We start from the raw sequence: 19,240 nt of genomic DNA, 5'->3' as shown, positions 1-19,240 counted from the left end.
GTCCAAGAGACCTAAGCTGTATCTGTGCCGTAAATGTGAATTTATGGTCACCTGTGATGTGCATGCTAACAAGAAGGCTGCTGTTAGACAGTGATTTCCACAGGTTGGAGTAATGGGACAACAGCTAAGTATGGAAGATGTCCTGCAATAAATATGTCTGGATTGTTGCATGTTGCTGTTTTTCTACTAATTGTTTCTACTTTTGGTTCCACTTGAAAACACATTTGTTTTAGGGTACAGAGTGAGCTGCTGTTAGGTTTCCACGTTTATATTTTTCAAAAATCAAAGGCTGTCTTTTTGTAGCTAAAAAGTGCATCTAAGCGATGGAAAGGAAAGTTAAAGTGCCTACAACTCTTTATTCCTACGTATATCTCACCCCATGTATTTCAGAAAAATGTAAAATGAAAGACTACACAAGCTTTTGACACAAAACATGAAATTCTTAACCCAGGAAAAGAATGCTGTGTTGTTTTTCCCCTCTTCTTTTGCCTGTGAAGGACACGTTGTCAAATGAATGGAATACGGTTTATCTTTTTATGAATTGACTAAAAAGGCTGCAAGGTCATCCTCTTAAAAAAAGATGCGTGCTTGCACCATTTTAGTCTTTATTTCTTCATTTTATTAAACTAGGAGAAGGATGTTTACATTCATTAATAAGGAAGAGTGATAACTCTGTTTGTCAATGTTAAGAAGGAGGCTTCTGAACACTAGCTGCTTGTTCCTGTCATACCGAGAGCATTAATGGGCACCAGCTGGGCTGTAGCTATAGCAGCTTCACCACTTCAGCCTCACACAGCGAGAGCTGCTGTGGCAACGCTGCAGAAGGGCCTCCTGTGCAGATTTAGGAAGTATACACTTCAGTTGTTGTTCCCTGGGCAACAGAATAACTGCAGCCAGCTGGCTTTGCACCACCTGAGCTGATCAAAGAGCAAACCCTGTCAGGCGCTGATACTTCAGCTCCTCCAGCTTCAGTGTGAATGTCTGCAGGCAGTGATGTAGGAAGCATTGTCATTCAGGTTTCAAGGTTAAACACAGGGGAATGAAGTAGAATGACAGCAGAAAGTAAAATGAAAACATCATTCCTGTAGATACTACCATCTGATTTGTATAGCTATTGATTACATAGAATTAATTTTAAAATACTGAAATGATTGAAAAAAAATAAATTGAAATGATTCAATTGAAATTATTCAATTGAAAAATTGAAATGATTCAAAAAGAGAACAGGAAACTAGCAATGAGTGCTTGAATACATTCTTTTGGGAGAAAGAAAAACAATCAAGGGTGATTTATCATATGTGTTTAGTTAAGGAAGACCATAAAGAATGATTGAAAACAAAGATTAAAAATGCTTTGTAAAATGATATAATTAGGGAGGACTGAGCAGAGCTGGATCTGGTCTGCTTTGGGTGACTGCTGTAAGCTTCTGACAGGTCAAGACTGTGGTTGTTATATATGTCAGAACATACTTCAGTGGCGTGGTAGGTTTTATTCAGCAAGTGGCGCCAGAAGAATGGAAGGTAGATGATTAAACAGCAGTGAACTGTAATGTCGGCTGATGTGGACCGGTATAGTTGGGATCAAAACACAATTGAGTCTGTTGGATGAGGGAGTGGAAGGGGCAGGTGGTAGTATTTCTTGTATGTCCGTTTATTCTTACACTTTTCCCATTATATTATGGCAACACCTGCTTAACGCTTTGCTTAAGAGGGGGATTAACCTCTTAAAATCCTGTTTTAAACTTTGTTATCAAACAATAAAGATTGGTATTGGTTTTAATCACTACTCTTAAAATAAGTTTATCCTTTTTTTTTTGTTTTTTTCTTCTTTTTTCCTAATGTCTCTATTTACTGCCTGTAAAAGATACTAACTTCACTTTTGGAGAAACTACTCCAGTGGGTGAACTGGTGGCAGGCAGAACAAGGGTAAGCAATAGTCCTTACTGACTTTTGTCAAGTTCTGGGTGTGCCTCAGTCCTGAGGCACCTGAAAGAGGAGGGCAAACGGAGCTGGTGGGTTTCTCCAGGTACCCAGACCTCTTCTGTGCTGAAACTGCAGAGTATTGATTAGCATCTGCACTTTTGATGAGGGTTTGTTTTATATATTCCGTATATTCCTTTTTGTTTTTCTGTTTTGTATTTGTTTTAGTAATATTTGACTAATGGAAGGTTTCCAAAATAGTTTCAGGTGGGGTTTTTTGTTGGTTTTGTGTTGTTGGTTTGTTTTTTTTTTTTCATTCTGTTAAAACTCAAACCATCAAGCTTTTAAGTAGAATAGTTTCTCTAAATTCCTTACCAAAAAAACATATTTATGGAGGGAGATTTCAGTAAAGGGATTCAATGTGAGAAGACAATGAAATGATTGGGTTGTTTTCAATTGGAAAATCACTTAGAAATCCAACATAACAAGTATGGCTTTTTGGTCTCAATAATATAAAAGCAAATAGAGGTCTAAGTGAGAACACTTAGTCTCTACAGTGACAAACTAGACTGCATCTTTCTTGTTCATCTGTTCTGATTTATTGCATCAGTTGTACAGATATCAGTTGGCTTCTTAGTGTGTTTACTGAGGTTGTGTGTTAACGTCCTTTTTATAGCTGTTATTTATTAAAGAGAATAAACAGTATCTTTCAAGAAGTCCATATAAACAGATTTTCATGGCAATTGATGTTCGGTTGAATTCTTTGTAGATTTGGAGTCCGTGGTATTTTCAGAAGGAATCTTTATAATAATTCTAAATGAGTTAAAATTTTAGTTTCTTCTCTCTGAATCTGGAGACTTGGCAGAGCTCACTTCTTTCACTATCTGTCTTTAACTGTGAGAAATGCTGAAGCAAAATCAAGGGTTGTGTGAAGTGCATAGGCAAACCCTTCTAGCTTAAAAATCTACAAATTCATTAAAAACTGTAATTTTCCACAAGGGCAGGAATGACTTTCATTGTCCTGAGCAAATGTAGTGCATCTGGAATCAGCAGCCTGTGTTCTTATGTCCACACTTTTCTTTTTGCATCTAGTTCTGAAATGATTGTATAGTTGTTAAGGAATGTCTGCTGGCTATTGCGTTCCAGCGGCAACAATAGAGTGAATTGATCTGTTGTGTGTGACATAACTCTATAAAGGAGTAGTGAGTACTTGTAGTTAATGTTACATATGTGTTTCTTTTCAAACTCTCATTAATAACTTCGTGTTATGTTTACCTTTCAGACAGATTTTTTTTTTTCCCCAGGCTTATTTCTTTCTGCAAGGCTATTACTAGAAGTTGGAGCAACTCTCTAAAGGGAACAGTGTTTGGAGGAAGATAAACGGGATACTTCACCTGTCTACAATTTTTACTTTTTTTCTGTGTTGGAACAGCTGGTAGTAGAAAGCTGAAAATTGTCATGGAAATAGCCCTCATTGAGAAGTCCTTTGGAGTGCCGCAGTGAAAATTGGTATCGATTTGACCAAGTTGTGACCCTTTGCAAATTGCACGCTCTGCATGCAGAGACTTTTCTCACTTGCCCGACTTGTAAAGTAGACATCTAAAGAGAGCCTTGTGCTCTGTAGCAGTGGTTATCTCTCTTAGGCTTTGGCTGAACTTGCCAAAGTTTGTTTCCTGCGGTTGGTTACTGCAGCCTCGTTGCTGCCAGCATCATGTATAGTTGCTTCCTAACTCAGCCCTGTCAAAATGCAGGATTATTTGCTTATTCCTTGAATTCTGGTTTGCTTATTTGTAAGCCTGGCTCATTTCAACAGAACCAGGTAGATGAAACTGCGTATCGTCACTCTAGCAGGTGGTATCCTCTGCCCAGGAGATGGTATTAATGAACCTGGGGAAACAGTGTGTAACAGGGGGTTATTGCAGTTGGAACAGTACATCCAGCTCCATCCTTACCTATACCTAACAAAAGGGAGACTGAAGGTGCACGATGAATTAGACAAGGAATTTCTCTTGAGTAACAAATGTGGCAAAGAATAAACATTCAGATGTTCTCTATGAGAGTGTAACTCAGGTTCACAAGACAGGTTCAATAGTGCTTAGTTAAACCCACTAACGTTTTTATTAATACACTCAGTAATAAGACTACAGCAGAAACTAGCTTAACCTTAACCATTGTTTTCTGCACTGGTGCTGTGACATAAATAAAAATTCCGTTTTCAAAATGAGGTAGGGATGGAAAAGTGGTTTTCAAATATGCAAATATCTTTAAGGAAGGCTTAGAAGTATGACTTAAATAGACACTATGCTTTTCTTTCTTTTACAGAATAACTGGCATTATCATTTAAATATTACATTCATATTGGTCTCTTAAGAAATAATACCAGAGGTGGTAGATAAAAAGATTGTCATTTTGTATGTATGTGTGCAGTAGGATGATGTGAAGATAGTAAAAGAAGGAAAAATCTGGAGTGTCTCTTTGCCTGTAGGTATTCTAGGTAAGCAATGGCACTACAGCGGTGGTAGTTCTTAAATTTTAATGTGATCACTTGGGAAATAAGGCTGTATGGGTAATTCCACAAATAACGTGTACTGCTAGTGATCTTGTCATACAGCCATGAGAAGCTTGTTGTGGGACTTGGATTTCTGTGCAATGAGAGTTATCTTGTGTCTATGGGTTCTTGTAGGTTTGTTGCTAGTAGTTATTTGATTAAGAGGAATTGTGACCCACAATAAAAGCTCTGCTCCCTCTGTCATAACAGAGTGACACTTACACTCGGCACTAGCGTTTGCCCTCTTTTGCCAGGGAGAAAGCGGTATCGTTTTAAAAGTTCCTTATATAAAGGGAAATTAAGTCTTGCTTAAGGCCAGTCATATCTAAAATTACTTCTATGGGAGGCCATGGCAATTCCATTTTGTTTTCACGCATCTGGGAATTAATAAAATGTCAGAACTGCAGATAAGTACATAAAAAGTGCAAGGAGAAATTAATAGTGCTCTGAATCAAGTCTCTGCTCTACAGATTTCAGCCACGCATCTAATTCCAGAATCCGTCCAAAGTTTAAAATTAGAATCTGAAGATTTGCAATGCACATGCAGTTGTTCATGATGGATGGTCATTCAACAGCTGGAAAGTGGTCTGTCATTTTCCATGAGCATCTTCAAACCCAGCTGAAAGCAGAGGATGCCTGTGCTGTGTTGAGCGGTTTGGTGCGTGTTGGCTTTTAGTATTGTACCTTTCTGATTCATAACAAATTTTATCCTTCACCACCAGTCCTGATGAGGTGAAACAGGTATGGAATGGCACAGAATTCTGCATGTGAAATTCTGTGCCTTCAGACCCTTTTACTGTTACTGGTTGTTTACAAGAATATCTGTTATGAGCGGAAGTGGAGGGAAGAAGCTTGTTTTATACATGTACAACAGTAATCTGAGAAGAAACTTCTACTAAATACCAAAATGTAGTGAATGTAGGTCATGGGAAGGAAGTAATATTTTTGTATTTATAGTGAAAAGAAGTGACAGCTACCTCACTGAGCCTTTTTTATGTTAGTTAAAAAGACAGGTGTGGTTTTTTTCTATTTCTGTAAATATGGACAGAAGAAAATAACAATTCCACTATTTGAGAAAGAATGAATGACTGCTGTGCTATTGGGATCCCTAGTAAGTTTGACAAGTATCCTAAATTTTAGAATTGTGTTTTGAAGATATGTGCTAATATGTAAGACTTAGAGCAATTTTTTAATGGTAAAAATTGAATATTTAAAAAAAACGCCTAACATACTACATAATAACAGCCATTAATACAGAAATCTTCTGTGCTCAAATTACATTTCAAAAAGATAAGATTCTCTTGTGTTTTGGAAGAGCAAATGGCATCTGATACATGTGATATCATCAGAGCAGCTGAACAGCTTTCCAGAGAGGACACTATATGCTGGGCTCCAAGGGATGGCTTAGATAGGTCTGCCAAATGTGGAAATCTGATAAACTTGTTTTCGCTACTCAAGCAAATCTCTTCTGCCTGGAGTATCAATGTGCATTTCAATCTCACTCCTTAGCAGCATCTCTAGTAATAATTTGAAAACAAATATAAAAATATGTGTAAAATTGCTGCACGCGTTAAAAATTCACACAGATTCATTTCATTGGTGGCTTTTGACAATTTTCAAAACACCAAAGTGTTATAGGAGCATGGGTTACATCAAGTTTCAGGGAGATTTCAATATATGTATATATTTTCTTCAGCCTCCCTCAGTCTTCAAGCCAGTGCTTGTTTAGTAGTTTTAGATTTCAATTTCAAAGTGTTCCCATTTTAGGAAGTTAAAATGACATTTCAAGGCTGTCTTAAGACTTGTGGTGCTGTACTGAGAGGAAAGATGGCTTGAGAAACGTATAGTTTCTTTTCCATTTTTTGATTTTGTGTTTCTCTGCATAGATCTTGATCTTGATGGAAAAACTAAAGCTTTGTATGCATGGTACAGACCTTTCAGTTATTATAATCTACCAGAAACTTCTTTGTGATGGTCTTCAATATTTTGTCACATATTGAGTATTGGGGTGAAACTTTCAGTTCAGGTTATTTATTATTTATATGGCGTACAGTGCATGCTGTGCGTTGATTTGCCCTTTGCTAAAGAAAGGTAGCCATCTGCTGCTGCTTCCTCCTCTTCATTCAGTGGCACATGGATTCAGAGTAAAGGATTTGCCTCCAATGATTTGGAAATAGCTGTTCTGTTAGCATGCACTACAATTAGTAAAAGCTGAGTTAAGTGTTAATAAATAAGGGATTATCCATCATCTTTAGATTTAGGGTCTCCTGGTACTGTATTCAACTTGTATATGCCAGATTACTATAGAACAGTTATGTGCATCATGCATATATTTTATATTTAGTACAATCTATCTAATAACCAGTGCTTGTGTGTTCTGAATCCTGTGCTTGAATTTGAAGTCCTCCTCCTTCCCCTGTTTCCTTCTCAAACAAATGGTCTTTTTCTCTTACAGGTTTTATCTAACTACCTGTGGTTATTATTTCATATGGCTACTTTTAAAACATGTCTGCATTCTTGCATTTTGGGCTTATTTACTATGTATCGCTACTTATCGATTGATTTTTGTGCAATTCTCTGTTGTTTGAGCACCTGTTTTGCATATAGAATATCTATATTGGTGACCTTTACAATAGAGACTTTTTTCACGCATGTTAATGGCATTTTCGCCTAAGAAGGCCTTTTTCAGATTTACCATCCTTCCTCTATGAAAACACTCTCATTAGAATTGTTCCTGTTTTCCTTTCCACTGATGTAAGTCAGTCACGTCTGCTTGTGGCTCTAATCAGGCGCTCTGCCCTAAAATCAACTAAAATGTGCTTGGAGAGAGAACTGTGAGAAAGAGGCATGCAAAATGACCTCAGAACAGAAAACATGTCGTTCGTTGCTGCTTATCCTCTGGACTTCTCATTTAACACATCCTCCAGCAGGTAGTCGCTCCCTCTGCCTTTGCCTGACACTGCTGTGGCTGGTTTCTTTGTTCCTGCTGTAGTGGATCATCCTGACATATTTGTCTTCTGTGAACCCTGGACCAGTGGCTACAACAATGCAAACATGTGCAATGCTGCTCTGGTGTCCTCCCGTTCTGCACTGCTAAAAATTGCTATATTGGGTGATGGGCAATGCTATATGTGCATAGAACATATGGTATTTTCTCCTTAATCTGTCATTGGCTTGTTCATCATACGTTGTAATATTTTCCTATATGCGTGTAAGTTCAGTTTGTGTTTTGGGAGCTGCCTTTATTTGCTAGAGTTAGAGGAGCGTACTTATGTGGGATGCTTGGTTTTGTAATAAACAGTTATTGGTAGTAAAGGATCCGATGTAATGCTACAGATCCAACTGAAGATAGATCTTAAAAGGAAAATGCTATCTAAATCCTCATTGTTAAGGAGTTGAGCAATGTAACTTGTGAGTCATTTGCATTAACATCAATATGAGGAATGAAGCTTGGAAAACTTGCCTACCAAAGAGTTATGTTTTCATGAGCACTGAATTTTTGCCTTTAAACAGGGAGAAGCACATCAAATGTGTGCTAATTATGAGTTTTGCAGCAACTTGACCGCTAACTTGAGGTCTGTGTCTGTATCCGCATTCTGCATTCTTCGAATTCATCTTGGTATAATATTTTTAAATATTTTAAACAGCAGATGTGCATTGCTTATAGATTTGTGTAAGTGTTGATGCACTGTATACAAAATATGTCTCCCATACAATGATCTGTTGACATTATTCTCTGTTGCTTAGCTTCAGACAGTAAAGTCATGACATGTGCTGCAGTTTGGAGGATGCCGAAGGAATTGGAATCAGGCAGTCATGAATCCCCTGATGATTCATCAAGCAACACTCAAACCCTGGAGCTACTCTGTCACCTTGACAACACAGCCCATGGCAATATGGCCTGGTAGGATTCTGCATATTTTATACTCCTAGAAAAAGCCTAAAGGATAGACCTGTGCTGTTAGTTTTGTGCAGATTTATATTGTAGAAGCTATGTTCTACACTTTAAAACTATTCCATCTTTTTTTTAAAAAAAAAAGGTACAAATTGGATTTTTAGTCCCAGATGTTTCATAGATTAAAAACATTTATTATAGTCCTGCAAACACATATGGAGTAACAGCCTGTGTACTGTTTTAATGTGTTTCTCCCCACCTGCCCCCATCTAAAACCTTTGTTGCACAAAGGTATAATACTTAGCATTTCAATCTTTTTATGGAATATAAATTTGATGTTGCACTTTGGTCTTTGTTTTTCAGTCTTCACTCGACTGATTTGCCATAAGTGCAAGTAATTTATTGTTTGTTAAGGATAAGAATTCATTATGTTATATGGTGCTTGTTTAACTACTCTTTTCTGTTGCCTAAGAAAATACAAGGAGAGCTGCAGTACTGCAGATGGTATTACAGAGGCTTGTTTCCTTTTCCTTTCAGTTATTTAAAAGAAAGTTAAATTTGTCCGTTGTGTATTTGAAAGTTCTTTGCTTTATGGATATGTATTATGATGTGTTCCCAGTGCTTCCTGAACAGATGCAGGGCAAAGAAATGTTAATACACTCACTCCATGTTTAACAACTACAATGTTATGTTGTTTGACATAATTTTGGGACCACCTGACCATTTTCTACTGGCAGGAAAAGTTGAAACTGTAAGAATATGCTGTAGTCCTAGGAACATCTTGTCTGGCAGAAAGAATATGGGATAGGAGGTGATCATGCAAGTTGTACAGCCCTTTTCACAATTATCAAACACTTTCAAGGAAAAAAAGTGGAATAACATAGCAGATACTTGTAAATGAAATGTGACAACTCTGAACTGAAACCAAACAAGGATAACGCAACATCAGTGTTGGATATTGCTCTAAGTGTCTTACATGAGAGTGGAAAGGGCGTCATTGGTTTCTGTATTCAGACACCTGCTGTGTAAGGTATCCATCATAATCTCATTATTCTTAAATATATTCTACTAGGAGTAATTTCAAATTATATCAAAAGTGAATAATACTTAGAATCGGTCTCAGTTCCTTTTAAAAAGCTGGCCGCATAAAAAATCCTATTCATTAACTAACTAGTAAAAAAAAAATCGTAGAATTTAGAAGTGATAGTTAATTCAGTTGACTTTTTTAATTATGTCGAATGTTGTATTGTAAGTTCTAAGCATCTATTTCTAGCCACTGATTTCTAGTTTGAGCCTTGTAGATTAAATTTCAACTTAAATAAAAAAGGTAACTAGAAGATAATATTTATTAGGTCATTCTTGGACAAGACTGGACATATCAGTGTAATCAGAAGTGTGTTGTCTAAGCTGCTACTTTTCTAAAAATCTCCGCTTCCTGAATGTTAAATTTCTTCATGGTAGTATCTTTTAATACCTTGCTACTCATTTTCATATGAATACTTCTCTTTATAATGCTTCGATTATATTAAACAATTCCCTTTTTATTGTTGAAACCTTTTGAGAATTAGTTCCCAATATATTTGGGAATATTATTTTTTGTTTGTTTTAATCTTCACCTTTTACCCCTTAAGATTTGTACTTTTTGTCTTTGAATCTTCCGTAATCTGTTTCTATCTGATGCTGGGATGCCAGAACTCTGTGTGGTAGCCTGATCACCAGAGAAAGAATAAGGGAGCGTATCAAGTTGTGAATGCCAAAAATCAGTTTTTTCCTCTAATATAATTCATGTGCAATTTTCCGTCTCTTGTGTGATTTTGTTCAGTACTAGTGCTTACAAATATCTGCTACCATTTAATAGTCATTATCTATGTATGTGGGTATATATATGCATAATGATTTGAAAATATCCTGTGTTACAAAAAGATAAAAAGTATAAGCAGAATACTTGGCGTTAGTACCCCTTGCATCATCTCAGGCAAGCACAGATGAGTTAAAGGATCTTGTTCTGGAGCAGGCTTTTCTATTCCTCCCTAAGTCATAGTGGGAACAACTCACATAAATGAGTAAACTAAGTGTTTTGTGCGAAATGTGCGTCAATTAACAGGCCATGTCCCACTGAGTGGTATTGACTACACATAGCAACTTAAATATCTTTTTCTATTATGCCATTTCAGATGTTTCAAAAGTATGAAACTACTTTAGACACTTATGGTACTATTGTTGTTAGCACCAACTGTAAATCAGAAAAGCAATTTTCCTCAATGCAAAGTGTAAATACTTTTCGAACTTCAATGTAAGACCAACATTCTAGTGTACGTTATCACTTTGTTATGAGATCAGCGGTGGTCTGGCGTCATATACTCACAGTAAGAAAGGCAGAGCTTATTCTGTCTCTGTCATTTGCCTTGCCATTAAAGCATACTCTCATACATCTTACAAAAGCCAGGCTGGACACTGAACCCAGGGCTTCAATGTGACCACGTACACTTTAAGGGGGCTGTTTAATCCACAGAGTGCAGTAGGGCAATGTACCACAACCGCTACCCTCGTTAAGGGTGGAAAAGTTTTAAAGCCATGATAACTTTTGAAATCATACACTTCAGATTTGATAAAGACTTAATTTTTTTTTAAAGTTAACTTTTAAAATGATTAGTCAGAATGCATGCCCAAAAAAAATATAAACATACTTGGACTTCCATCACATCTTCACAGGCCTGGCAGGGACGAGTGCCGTAGCTGACAGTAGAGTTTAGAGATGCAGGGGGTAATGCTGATCTCAGCCTTTGTGGCACCTAGTGTGAACTTCTGTGATTCCAGATAGTAGCGGATGGAAAGGTATTTTGTGTGTCTTGGTATCCATAGCACTGATGCTTTACAATATTCATGGATCTGGGTTACAGATAATAAGTAATTGAGATTTGACTGTAATTAAACGGAAAAACACAAAACTATCTTGAAAATGCAACTGGCTATGTACTCTAGCATCTGCTGCCTGTCTCAGGGCTTTATTTGCTTGTACTTTTGTTCATGTTTTCTCTGCTCTGCTTTATTTCTTGACTTCTTCTCTTTAAGGTTTATCTTCTTGCATTGTTTTTCTCATCCATTAAGAAAGTTGAAAAATTACCTCACAGGTGTTTCTATTACTAGTGTCATGTATTAGGGAATGCAAGGGGGGATTGTTTTGTTTTGGGTTTTTTGTTTGTTTTTTTTTTCCAGGTCTGGTGTGTGAGGTATTGGTTTTGCTCAATTGTTTACTGGTGTTAAGTTGTTCATTCCACACATTTACATTCTCCATCAGCCACCTCTGATAGTAAAAATCTGAAGTATAGAGAAAGTTTTTTGGAAAAATTTACTATATGACAAGTGTTTTCACTGGGAATGTAACTTACAGCTGATTAGTAGTACTGTCGCTCTCCCCTTTGTGTTCTGATCCTTTCTAAAATGGTAAAAATTTTAACTGTATCTTATGTTCTGCTTCTCTCCCCTCTCCCTTCTAAATTCTGTGTGATATCCTGAATTCTTTACAGGATTTTGCTCTCTCGATTCTTTGATCCTTCATTGTAAATAAATCATCCTTTATTGTAAATAAATCCATGTATTATATCCAAATCCAAATGTTCAACCATTTGTTATCTTTCTCACACTTTCTCTCTCATTTTCCCCTTTTTTCATCCTCTAAAATGTGTTTGGAATCAGCAGAGTAATTCATAACACACATCTCTCCTTCCTTCCCTTGCATGTTTTTTTAGTAATTTGGAGTGGGTAGTATTGTGCAAATTTAAAACTTTAAGCTGTGCAATGTAATTGCATATACTAGGGAATAATTGTGATTCATTAATTGGATAGTGAAATAATAGAACATTGTGTTATGTGCCCAGTTTATGCTGTTAATTTTTGATCAGAACTTGTTTCTCTCTAGTCTCATAAAGCCAAGGGAGACTTAATGAAAGTAAAATCTAACATTGAAGCAAATAATAAGAGAAAAATATGCTGCATTTTATGTATGTGAACTTGCTTTATGTATTCAGTTAACTTATGACCACTTCTGATAATTTCAATAGATTTCATATGCTTAAAATGAAAATTAGTTTTGTTGAAGTCTGCAGTTGTTTGCGTTTACCTTGGATTCATAAATCATGATATAGAATATAGTACAGAAATAGTGTTACCCTAGAAGTAAAAAATAATGGGTTTGTAGAGTACTATTTCACTTCTCCTTCCCAACTTGAAAGTAGTTTTTTGCTTTAGTTCTCACTGTGCTGTCATATTCCCTAGTTTTACTGCCAAATTTGTTGTGATTTCTCCCCACTGAAAGAAAACTGGGCTATTTTTAAAAGTTGGGGTTTTTTTTTTTCCTATTTGTAATGCTACTTCAGCTATTCTTAGCACTAAAAAAAAATATAGGGTTGCAGTCTGCCTCACCTGATTTTGCAGGTTAAATAGATACCAGCTGGTTTTATTTTCAGGTTTTTTTGACTTGCTTAAAAAGTTGTGGGAAATATTAAAAAAATGATGTTGCAGAACTGTGGAAAAAATTAGTTATGCAGGAAAATTTTAAATGTTCATGAGAAACTAGCTTTGAACAGGTGTCCCTGTTTTCTTGGTCTCGGACTCCAGTTTGCTCTCCAAAACGCTGTTAAGCATTTACTATTTAGAATATTTGTTCCTCAGAGAAGAATTCTTTCCTAGCACAATGTTCTGGGGTGATCATAGATGAAGTAATATTGCTGACAGTTGCTTATGTGATAGTTAAAAATTCAGAGCTTTGAAATGGGTTTTGGTTGAAAAAATTGATCCCTGGAATTCAGTGTATCTATTTGGTAAAATGTATGTGAGACCTGAAGGGGTGCCCTGCAACCTCAGACAGTCCATCCAGCCCAGGGTTCAGTCTCAGGAGTGGTAATGGAGAGGTTTTTTTAGTGACACCACACTAGCTAGAGTCCCAGCCACTTCTTGCAGTCTATTCACCTCAAATTCCCCCAGTATCTAGAGTCACTGGATTTAGGGCTCTTAGAGGGTACATCTGTGCCAGGTCCCTGTAAACCTTTATCGTTCTTGGGTTTGCTGTACTTTTGAACAGAAGGAGTGGTGATTTTCCTTCAACTGTCAATGCAGATCCTAGGCAACCATAATTTTCTTCTAAGGCATGTGTCAAATAATTGGAGAAGTGTATTTGGACCAATATTCTGTTTTGTTGGGTTTTTTTTCTCCCTGTCCAACCATGTGGATGTCCTGTTTGTTACAAACAGCAATACTTTAGCAAGGATATGCTATATCTATGTTCCCATCTTTTGAAAAATCCCATATGAAAATACTCAAATTGTCCCCCCCCTCAAAAGCAGGTACATGTTTCCTCTAAAATGAGTCTGCTGAGATTGCTTTTGCCCACTCTAGCTCTTTCACAAATAAGCTTGTTTCAGCCCTTAATCTTTACGTTAGTACATGGCAAAAGCTATTGGCATAGTATGGCCTCCAGAGGCTGGGCAGGACTTTTACCTGACAGCTCCCTGTGTGCTTTCTTGACAAATATTCATACTACGGAAAAGTTTTTTCCTAGGTTGATCATCTCACAGATCTTTGGTGGACAAGACGGTTGTTTCTTTCATGGCATGTCACATATCCATAATATTCACTTTGGGGCTTTTTAAGCCCTGTTCAAGCAACAGAATGGAAATGGTGTCCATGGCAGCAGCTGCTCCATGAGCAGTATGTTGTAGAATGATAGAGGTTATGTGACTTCTGTCCATCTGCTTTGGAAATGAATCCTAGCTTTACACACAGTTTTCCCGCCCCCACCCCAAGTCCAATTTCATTGAAGAAACTCATATACGTGCTGGGAGGTTCTGTTCTTCTACATGTGCTGTTCATTGTATATAGCAGTTAGCTGTGGGTGACAGTAATTTGTCATCAGTGTCTGGTTATGTGAAATGTGTAACTCTTACTTAGAAGCTTTCCTCCTGTTAAGTAAGAAGGTGAAAACAACTTTTAATACTCATGTAGACCTTTAAAATGTACATACTTTTTCAGATAGTTCTTATTTGACTCTTTGGCCACATTTCTTGGCCAAAGCATGTTGTCAATTGATTCTTTTTCATATTAATAAATAGGTTTCAGCTCCTCAGTGAGTTCTTCTTAAGACTGTTAGAAAGATTTGTCTGTGTAACAGTATCTGCAAATCCTCCAAGCAGATACAAGCTTTATGCTTAGTAAAGTGCTTTTTCTGGCATGGGATATAGATTTCAACAGGTACCATAAACTACACTGCCAAAGCACTGCATTCCTAGTAATTTAACTGCATATACTCCAGACCTTTTGTTATTGTAGATATGTCACCAAAAAAAACCCTGCAGCTGTAATGCATTCTGCTGTCTCAGCACACATACTTATATGGACTTGTTCTAAAATACTTGCAAAAAGAAAAAAGAACTTCGGAAAAGTTTTAAGATAGCCATTGAATTCTCAGATATTTCAGCCATCAGTAACAGTAGGATAATTAAAATACTACTGCAAAATATTAATCGTGGTAATATGACAGAACCTTAATAAAACTTTTGGAAGAGCCGTCCTATATGTAGACACGTATTTAGCACTTGAGCAATATGGGAAGGCATAAATGAAACATAATGAAGTTAAAAGGGTTTTGCATATTTGCCTTAGAGTATTATTTGTGAGTGTTTCTGCCGTAATATTTAGGCATTCTTGTTGTAAATAATCCAATATTAATTACTTTGAGGAAATACTAACTTTCTTAATCTATTGTATTCTTTAGACTGTATTTGATATTTTATAGCAGGTCAGAAACAATGCATAACCTTTTTTATTAACACCCCCCCCACACCCCCCCTGAAAAAAAAGCTCTTCTTTCTCCTCCAAAAGAGAACAAGGAGGATAAAACAGGCCCCCAGGTTTCACGTAAAAAACAAAACAAAACCCCAAACTAAAAACCAAAGAAATGAAAAACAAAACAAACAAAAAAAACCAACTAAAAACAAAACCAGAAAAAAACCCCACCAAAACCACCACCAACAAAATAACCCAAGAAAAACCACCCAGAAACAACCAAACAAAAATACCGGGAGATCTGTTGGTAAGCTACCTTTTATATAGCAGAGGTGTTATGAAGATACCCTGTGACAGTGCATTTTTTTTTTTAAATCTTAATTGAAGACACCTTAGTCTTTAACAGTACTACTGTGGTCAAACCAAACCACTGCTGTAACTTCCACCCCAATGGAAATCACTGGAACAGGGGAAGCGAGGGGTTATATTCTCTCCTCTGTACCCTGATATTTTTGTGTCTCTATTTAACAGCACTTAAAAGACTAGGAAATGCATTGTCTGTATGTGATAATTCTTTTGTTGGTTACTCAGGTTGGACAGACAAAATAGCTGTAGACAAAAGTGAGAAAAGCACTGAGGCTTTTTAGGAAGTACAGGCTGGGATGATGATAAGGAAAGTTATCCTCTGTGTGAGAGAACTGCTGGAGTTCATGGACCTCTGCTTGGGGATGGATGGAGGAGCCAAATGAGAGCTTCTGAGTTAGGATTAAAGAGCAGATTGCAACAGGTGACACAGTAATGGGTGTCTGCTGTAGGCTACGTCATCAGGAACAGCAATTAGATGAGGCCTTCTGCAGACAGCTCTAAGTAGCCTTATATTTACAGGGCCTGGCCCTTGTGGGTGACTTCAACCACCCTGGAATCTGATGGTGGGAGAGCGCAGCAGGGCACAAGGAGTCCAGGGAGTTCCTGACTTGAGTGACAGAAGAGCCAGTGAGGAGACATACTCTACTGGACCTCAAAGAAGGAAGATCTGGTTGTGCATGGGAAAGTCAAAGGCAGCCTTGACTGCAATGACCATGAGATGGTGGAGTTTAGGGTCCTGAGAGAAGGGAGCAGGGCAAAAACCAAGCTCACAACCCTTGACTTCAGGAGAGCAGATTTTTGCCTCTTCGGGGATCTACTTGAATAAGTGCCATGTGATAGGGCCCTGGAGGGAAGAGGGTTCCAAGAAAGCTGTTTAATATTCAAGGACCACCTCCTCCGAGGTCAAGAACAGTCTATCCCAACAAGCATAAAGTTGAGCAAAAATCCAGGATATCTAGTAATATGTTGGTTATGCTAGTAAGAGGCAGACGTTAGAGGAGAAGGCAGCGTCCTAAAAAAATCTAGTATATATCTTTTATATCTTTGAAAGCATAACTTTTCTGGAAAGATGAATTAATATTCCTCATCTGTCTGGAATAAATACATGTGACAACAAACAGGCAAAATTAGCCTCGTAATACCGTTAATCAACTGTAAGGACTTGTCTGCAATACCAAATGAACATGGAGAACCTCCATGACCTTGATAAGACCATGCTACAAAACTACTTTGTAGCATGGATTCCAATTAGCGCTACCCATGGGTCTCTTACTCTGAGGAGTTTTCATGTGGACTATTTCTCCGAACACAGGAGAAGGAATCGGCTTCACCCACAAGTTGATGGAAAAGAATTTAGGATTTCTTCGTTTACTGCAATCTGAAGAATTTTAGGTCAGACTTGTTAGAACTCTCACGACACGCTCTTCAAGAACTGTCCATGTATAGAACTTGTGTATGTTAGTGCTTCAAAAATAAAGGCAGTAGAACATGGTTGACTGGTGTCTTAAATCGGAAAAAGGTTAGTCATGGCTTCCATTCTGTAAAGTAGGTCTTGCTATTTACTGTTTCACCTGTTTGGTTGCGTAGCTTGTTCGTGCTTTGTTCTTATTGTGCTGCAAGTGTCTACAGAATGTAGGTCAGTTGGTTACACTACAGACTAGAGATGTTGTTTCCCATCTGTAATGTTTCATGACTTCAACTGTTACCAGTGACAGTTTTTGTCAGTTTAGTTCTCATGTAGAGTTTGTATAATCAATTTGCATGATTTTGCTCTGCTGTTTTAAGCATTATTAATATACAAACCCATGGCCAGCATGACAAAAGTCCGAGATTGTTAATCAGCTATGGAGACTGTCACCTGTTGGTCATCACTTTAAATCATTAACAGCTCAAAAGGAATTTAATAGTTGTTTCTACAAAATGGATATTTAGGAGCTCCTATTTAAAATCAATGAATCCTACATCCTGCTTTCTCGTAACAAATTCACTACCATGCTTTCTGTTAGATCGTGAACTCCTAGGATTCAGACTGTCTTCATTATGTTTACATATACATAAATACCTCTTCACTACTGAAATTAATTGGGCCATAAAGCAAGAATCACAATTCATTTTCTCACTATAATCTTGTTTAATCGCAGCTGCAGTAGACAAGGAAATGCAGTGAGTATCAAGGATGACCCTTTATTATTTTGCATTCTGCCTTATGATTTTTTTCCGAAAGACTTTTTGGGGTTGCCAACACTGTAGTATGACAACTTAAGGAAAAAAAAACAAACCAAAAAACCAAACCACTTTTAGAGGCAAGTGCTTTTTGTGTGTCACCTTCTTGTTGGGATATTTGTGTATTCATTTGTACAGCAGTTTTATTTTTCTGAATGTAAAAATAATTTAAGAACCAGAATAAAGCCCAGCTGTCTTTGGGCTTCTTGTCCAAAGGAATCTTTAACTTAATTTTTCATTCTTCTCAGCAGGCTCTTAGCTAAAAAGGCACCTAAAATAAACTCACCTTTTCTTTCAGTTTTTTTAGGAAGCTATGGTTCTTGTTTTATTGTGTCTTGAAGAGTTGGACACCAAAATATATCTTCATGAGATTTTTGAGACAAAGCATAACTTACATGTGCTTCCTGCAGCGTGGACTTCAATACACTACAGAATAGCCAGAGCTGTTTTCATTCAGAAATGCGGTCGCTCTGTAGAGCACTTGGGTAAGGAGTAAGAATTGTGGGTTCCACGTTGTACTCGGTCTGATCTCCTTCCTGTTAGAATAATGTTCTAATCGCCTGATTAGTAGAGCCACCTTTAAATTTGAATCATTGTACTGCAAAGAAGGCAGGATATTTGCATCGATAATGCATGAATTTTTATGATGGGCTACATGGAGGCTGCAGGATGTTCTGCTGAGTTACCAGATGTTTGGGTGTATTTTCCATTTTGCAGTGCATAAGAATTTTCAGTCTAGCAAAATTTTTCCACTTACAGAAATAAATGGTTGTCAATTCTATAATTATGGTTAAGCAGTAGTTAATGCTTGCATTGTGACTGGACTGCAGTTCACATCTATGAAAGCATTTGTATGTTGCTTTATTCTTCTTTAGTCTATAACAGAGAACTTTGAATTGTTCATTTGTAAAAGCTCGGTACGTTAATAAATGATGGTGTTAACTATCTTTTCAGCATAAAACACAGATAATAGAGTCCTTTCATGTGTGCATTTGAGTGAATATTTTAAATTCTCTTTTTTCATTACTAGGAAAACATTCTCTGTAGGATTTAATTTTTTTACCAGAAGCTACTAGCTAGAAGCTAATTTGAAGCATCAGGAGTCAAATGATAACAAAATAGGGTAAAAGGCAACAAATATAATTGCTTGTCTGCTGTTTATAGATTATCTAAAGAGCAGCCGTGAAGTTGACACTCAGTTTCTGAGAGGCAGCTGTGAATTTGACAATTATCTTGTCCATTTCCGAAAACTGTAAGCATCAGCAACTGTTGGCACACTGAGGAAAATGGTCTTGCCTGGTTTATCTGTTTTCATTTTTAAAGATTATCACCACCTCTGCTGTGTCTGAAAATTATTCTAAATGGAAACTTCAGTTTTTCTAAAATTTGTATCGTGCTTTGAAAGCCAGTTTTTTTAAGGAACCAGTATTTTTTTCTTTTTTTTTTTTTTTTCTTCCTTCTCCATGGTATTTCATGTTTAACGTTCTGTCGTGGTTTAACCCCAGGCAG

General features: G+C 37.1%; 1 protein-coding gene across 2 annotated transcripts in view; it reads left to right on the top strand.

Moving 5' to 3' along the window:
* The window catches only part of EIPR1 (EARP complex and GARP complex interacting protein 1), an 88,978-nt gene that overhangs the window by 35,370 nt on the left and 34,368 nt on the right, over nt 1–19,240 (top strand). For both annotated transcript variants that reach the window (XM_074581771.1, XM_074581769.1), the window contains exon 4: nt 8,215–8,371. In XM_074581771.1, coding sequence (XP_074437872.1) covers nt 8,215–8,371 — 157 coding nt within the window. The remainder of the gene's footprint in view (nt 1–8,214; nt 8,372–19,240) is intronic.

This window comes from Larus michahellis, chromosome 3 (assembly GCF_964199755.1).
Source record: "Larus michahellis chromosome 3, bLarMic1.1, whole genome shotgun sequence".
NCBI classification, from domain to species: domain Eukaryota; kingdom Metazoa; phylum Chordata; class Aves; order Charadriiformes; family Laridae; genus Larus; species Larus michahellis.
This window is presented reverse-complemented; position numbering and strand designations above follow the sequence as displayed.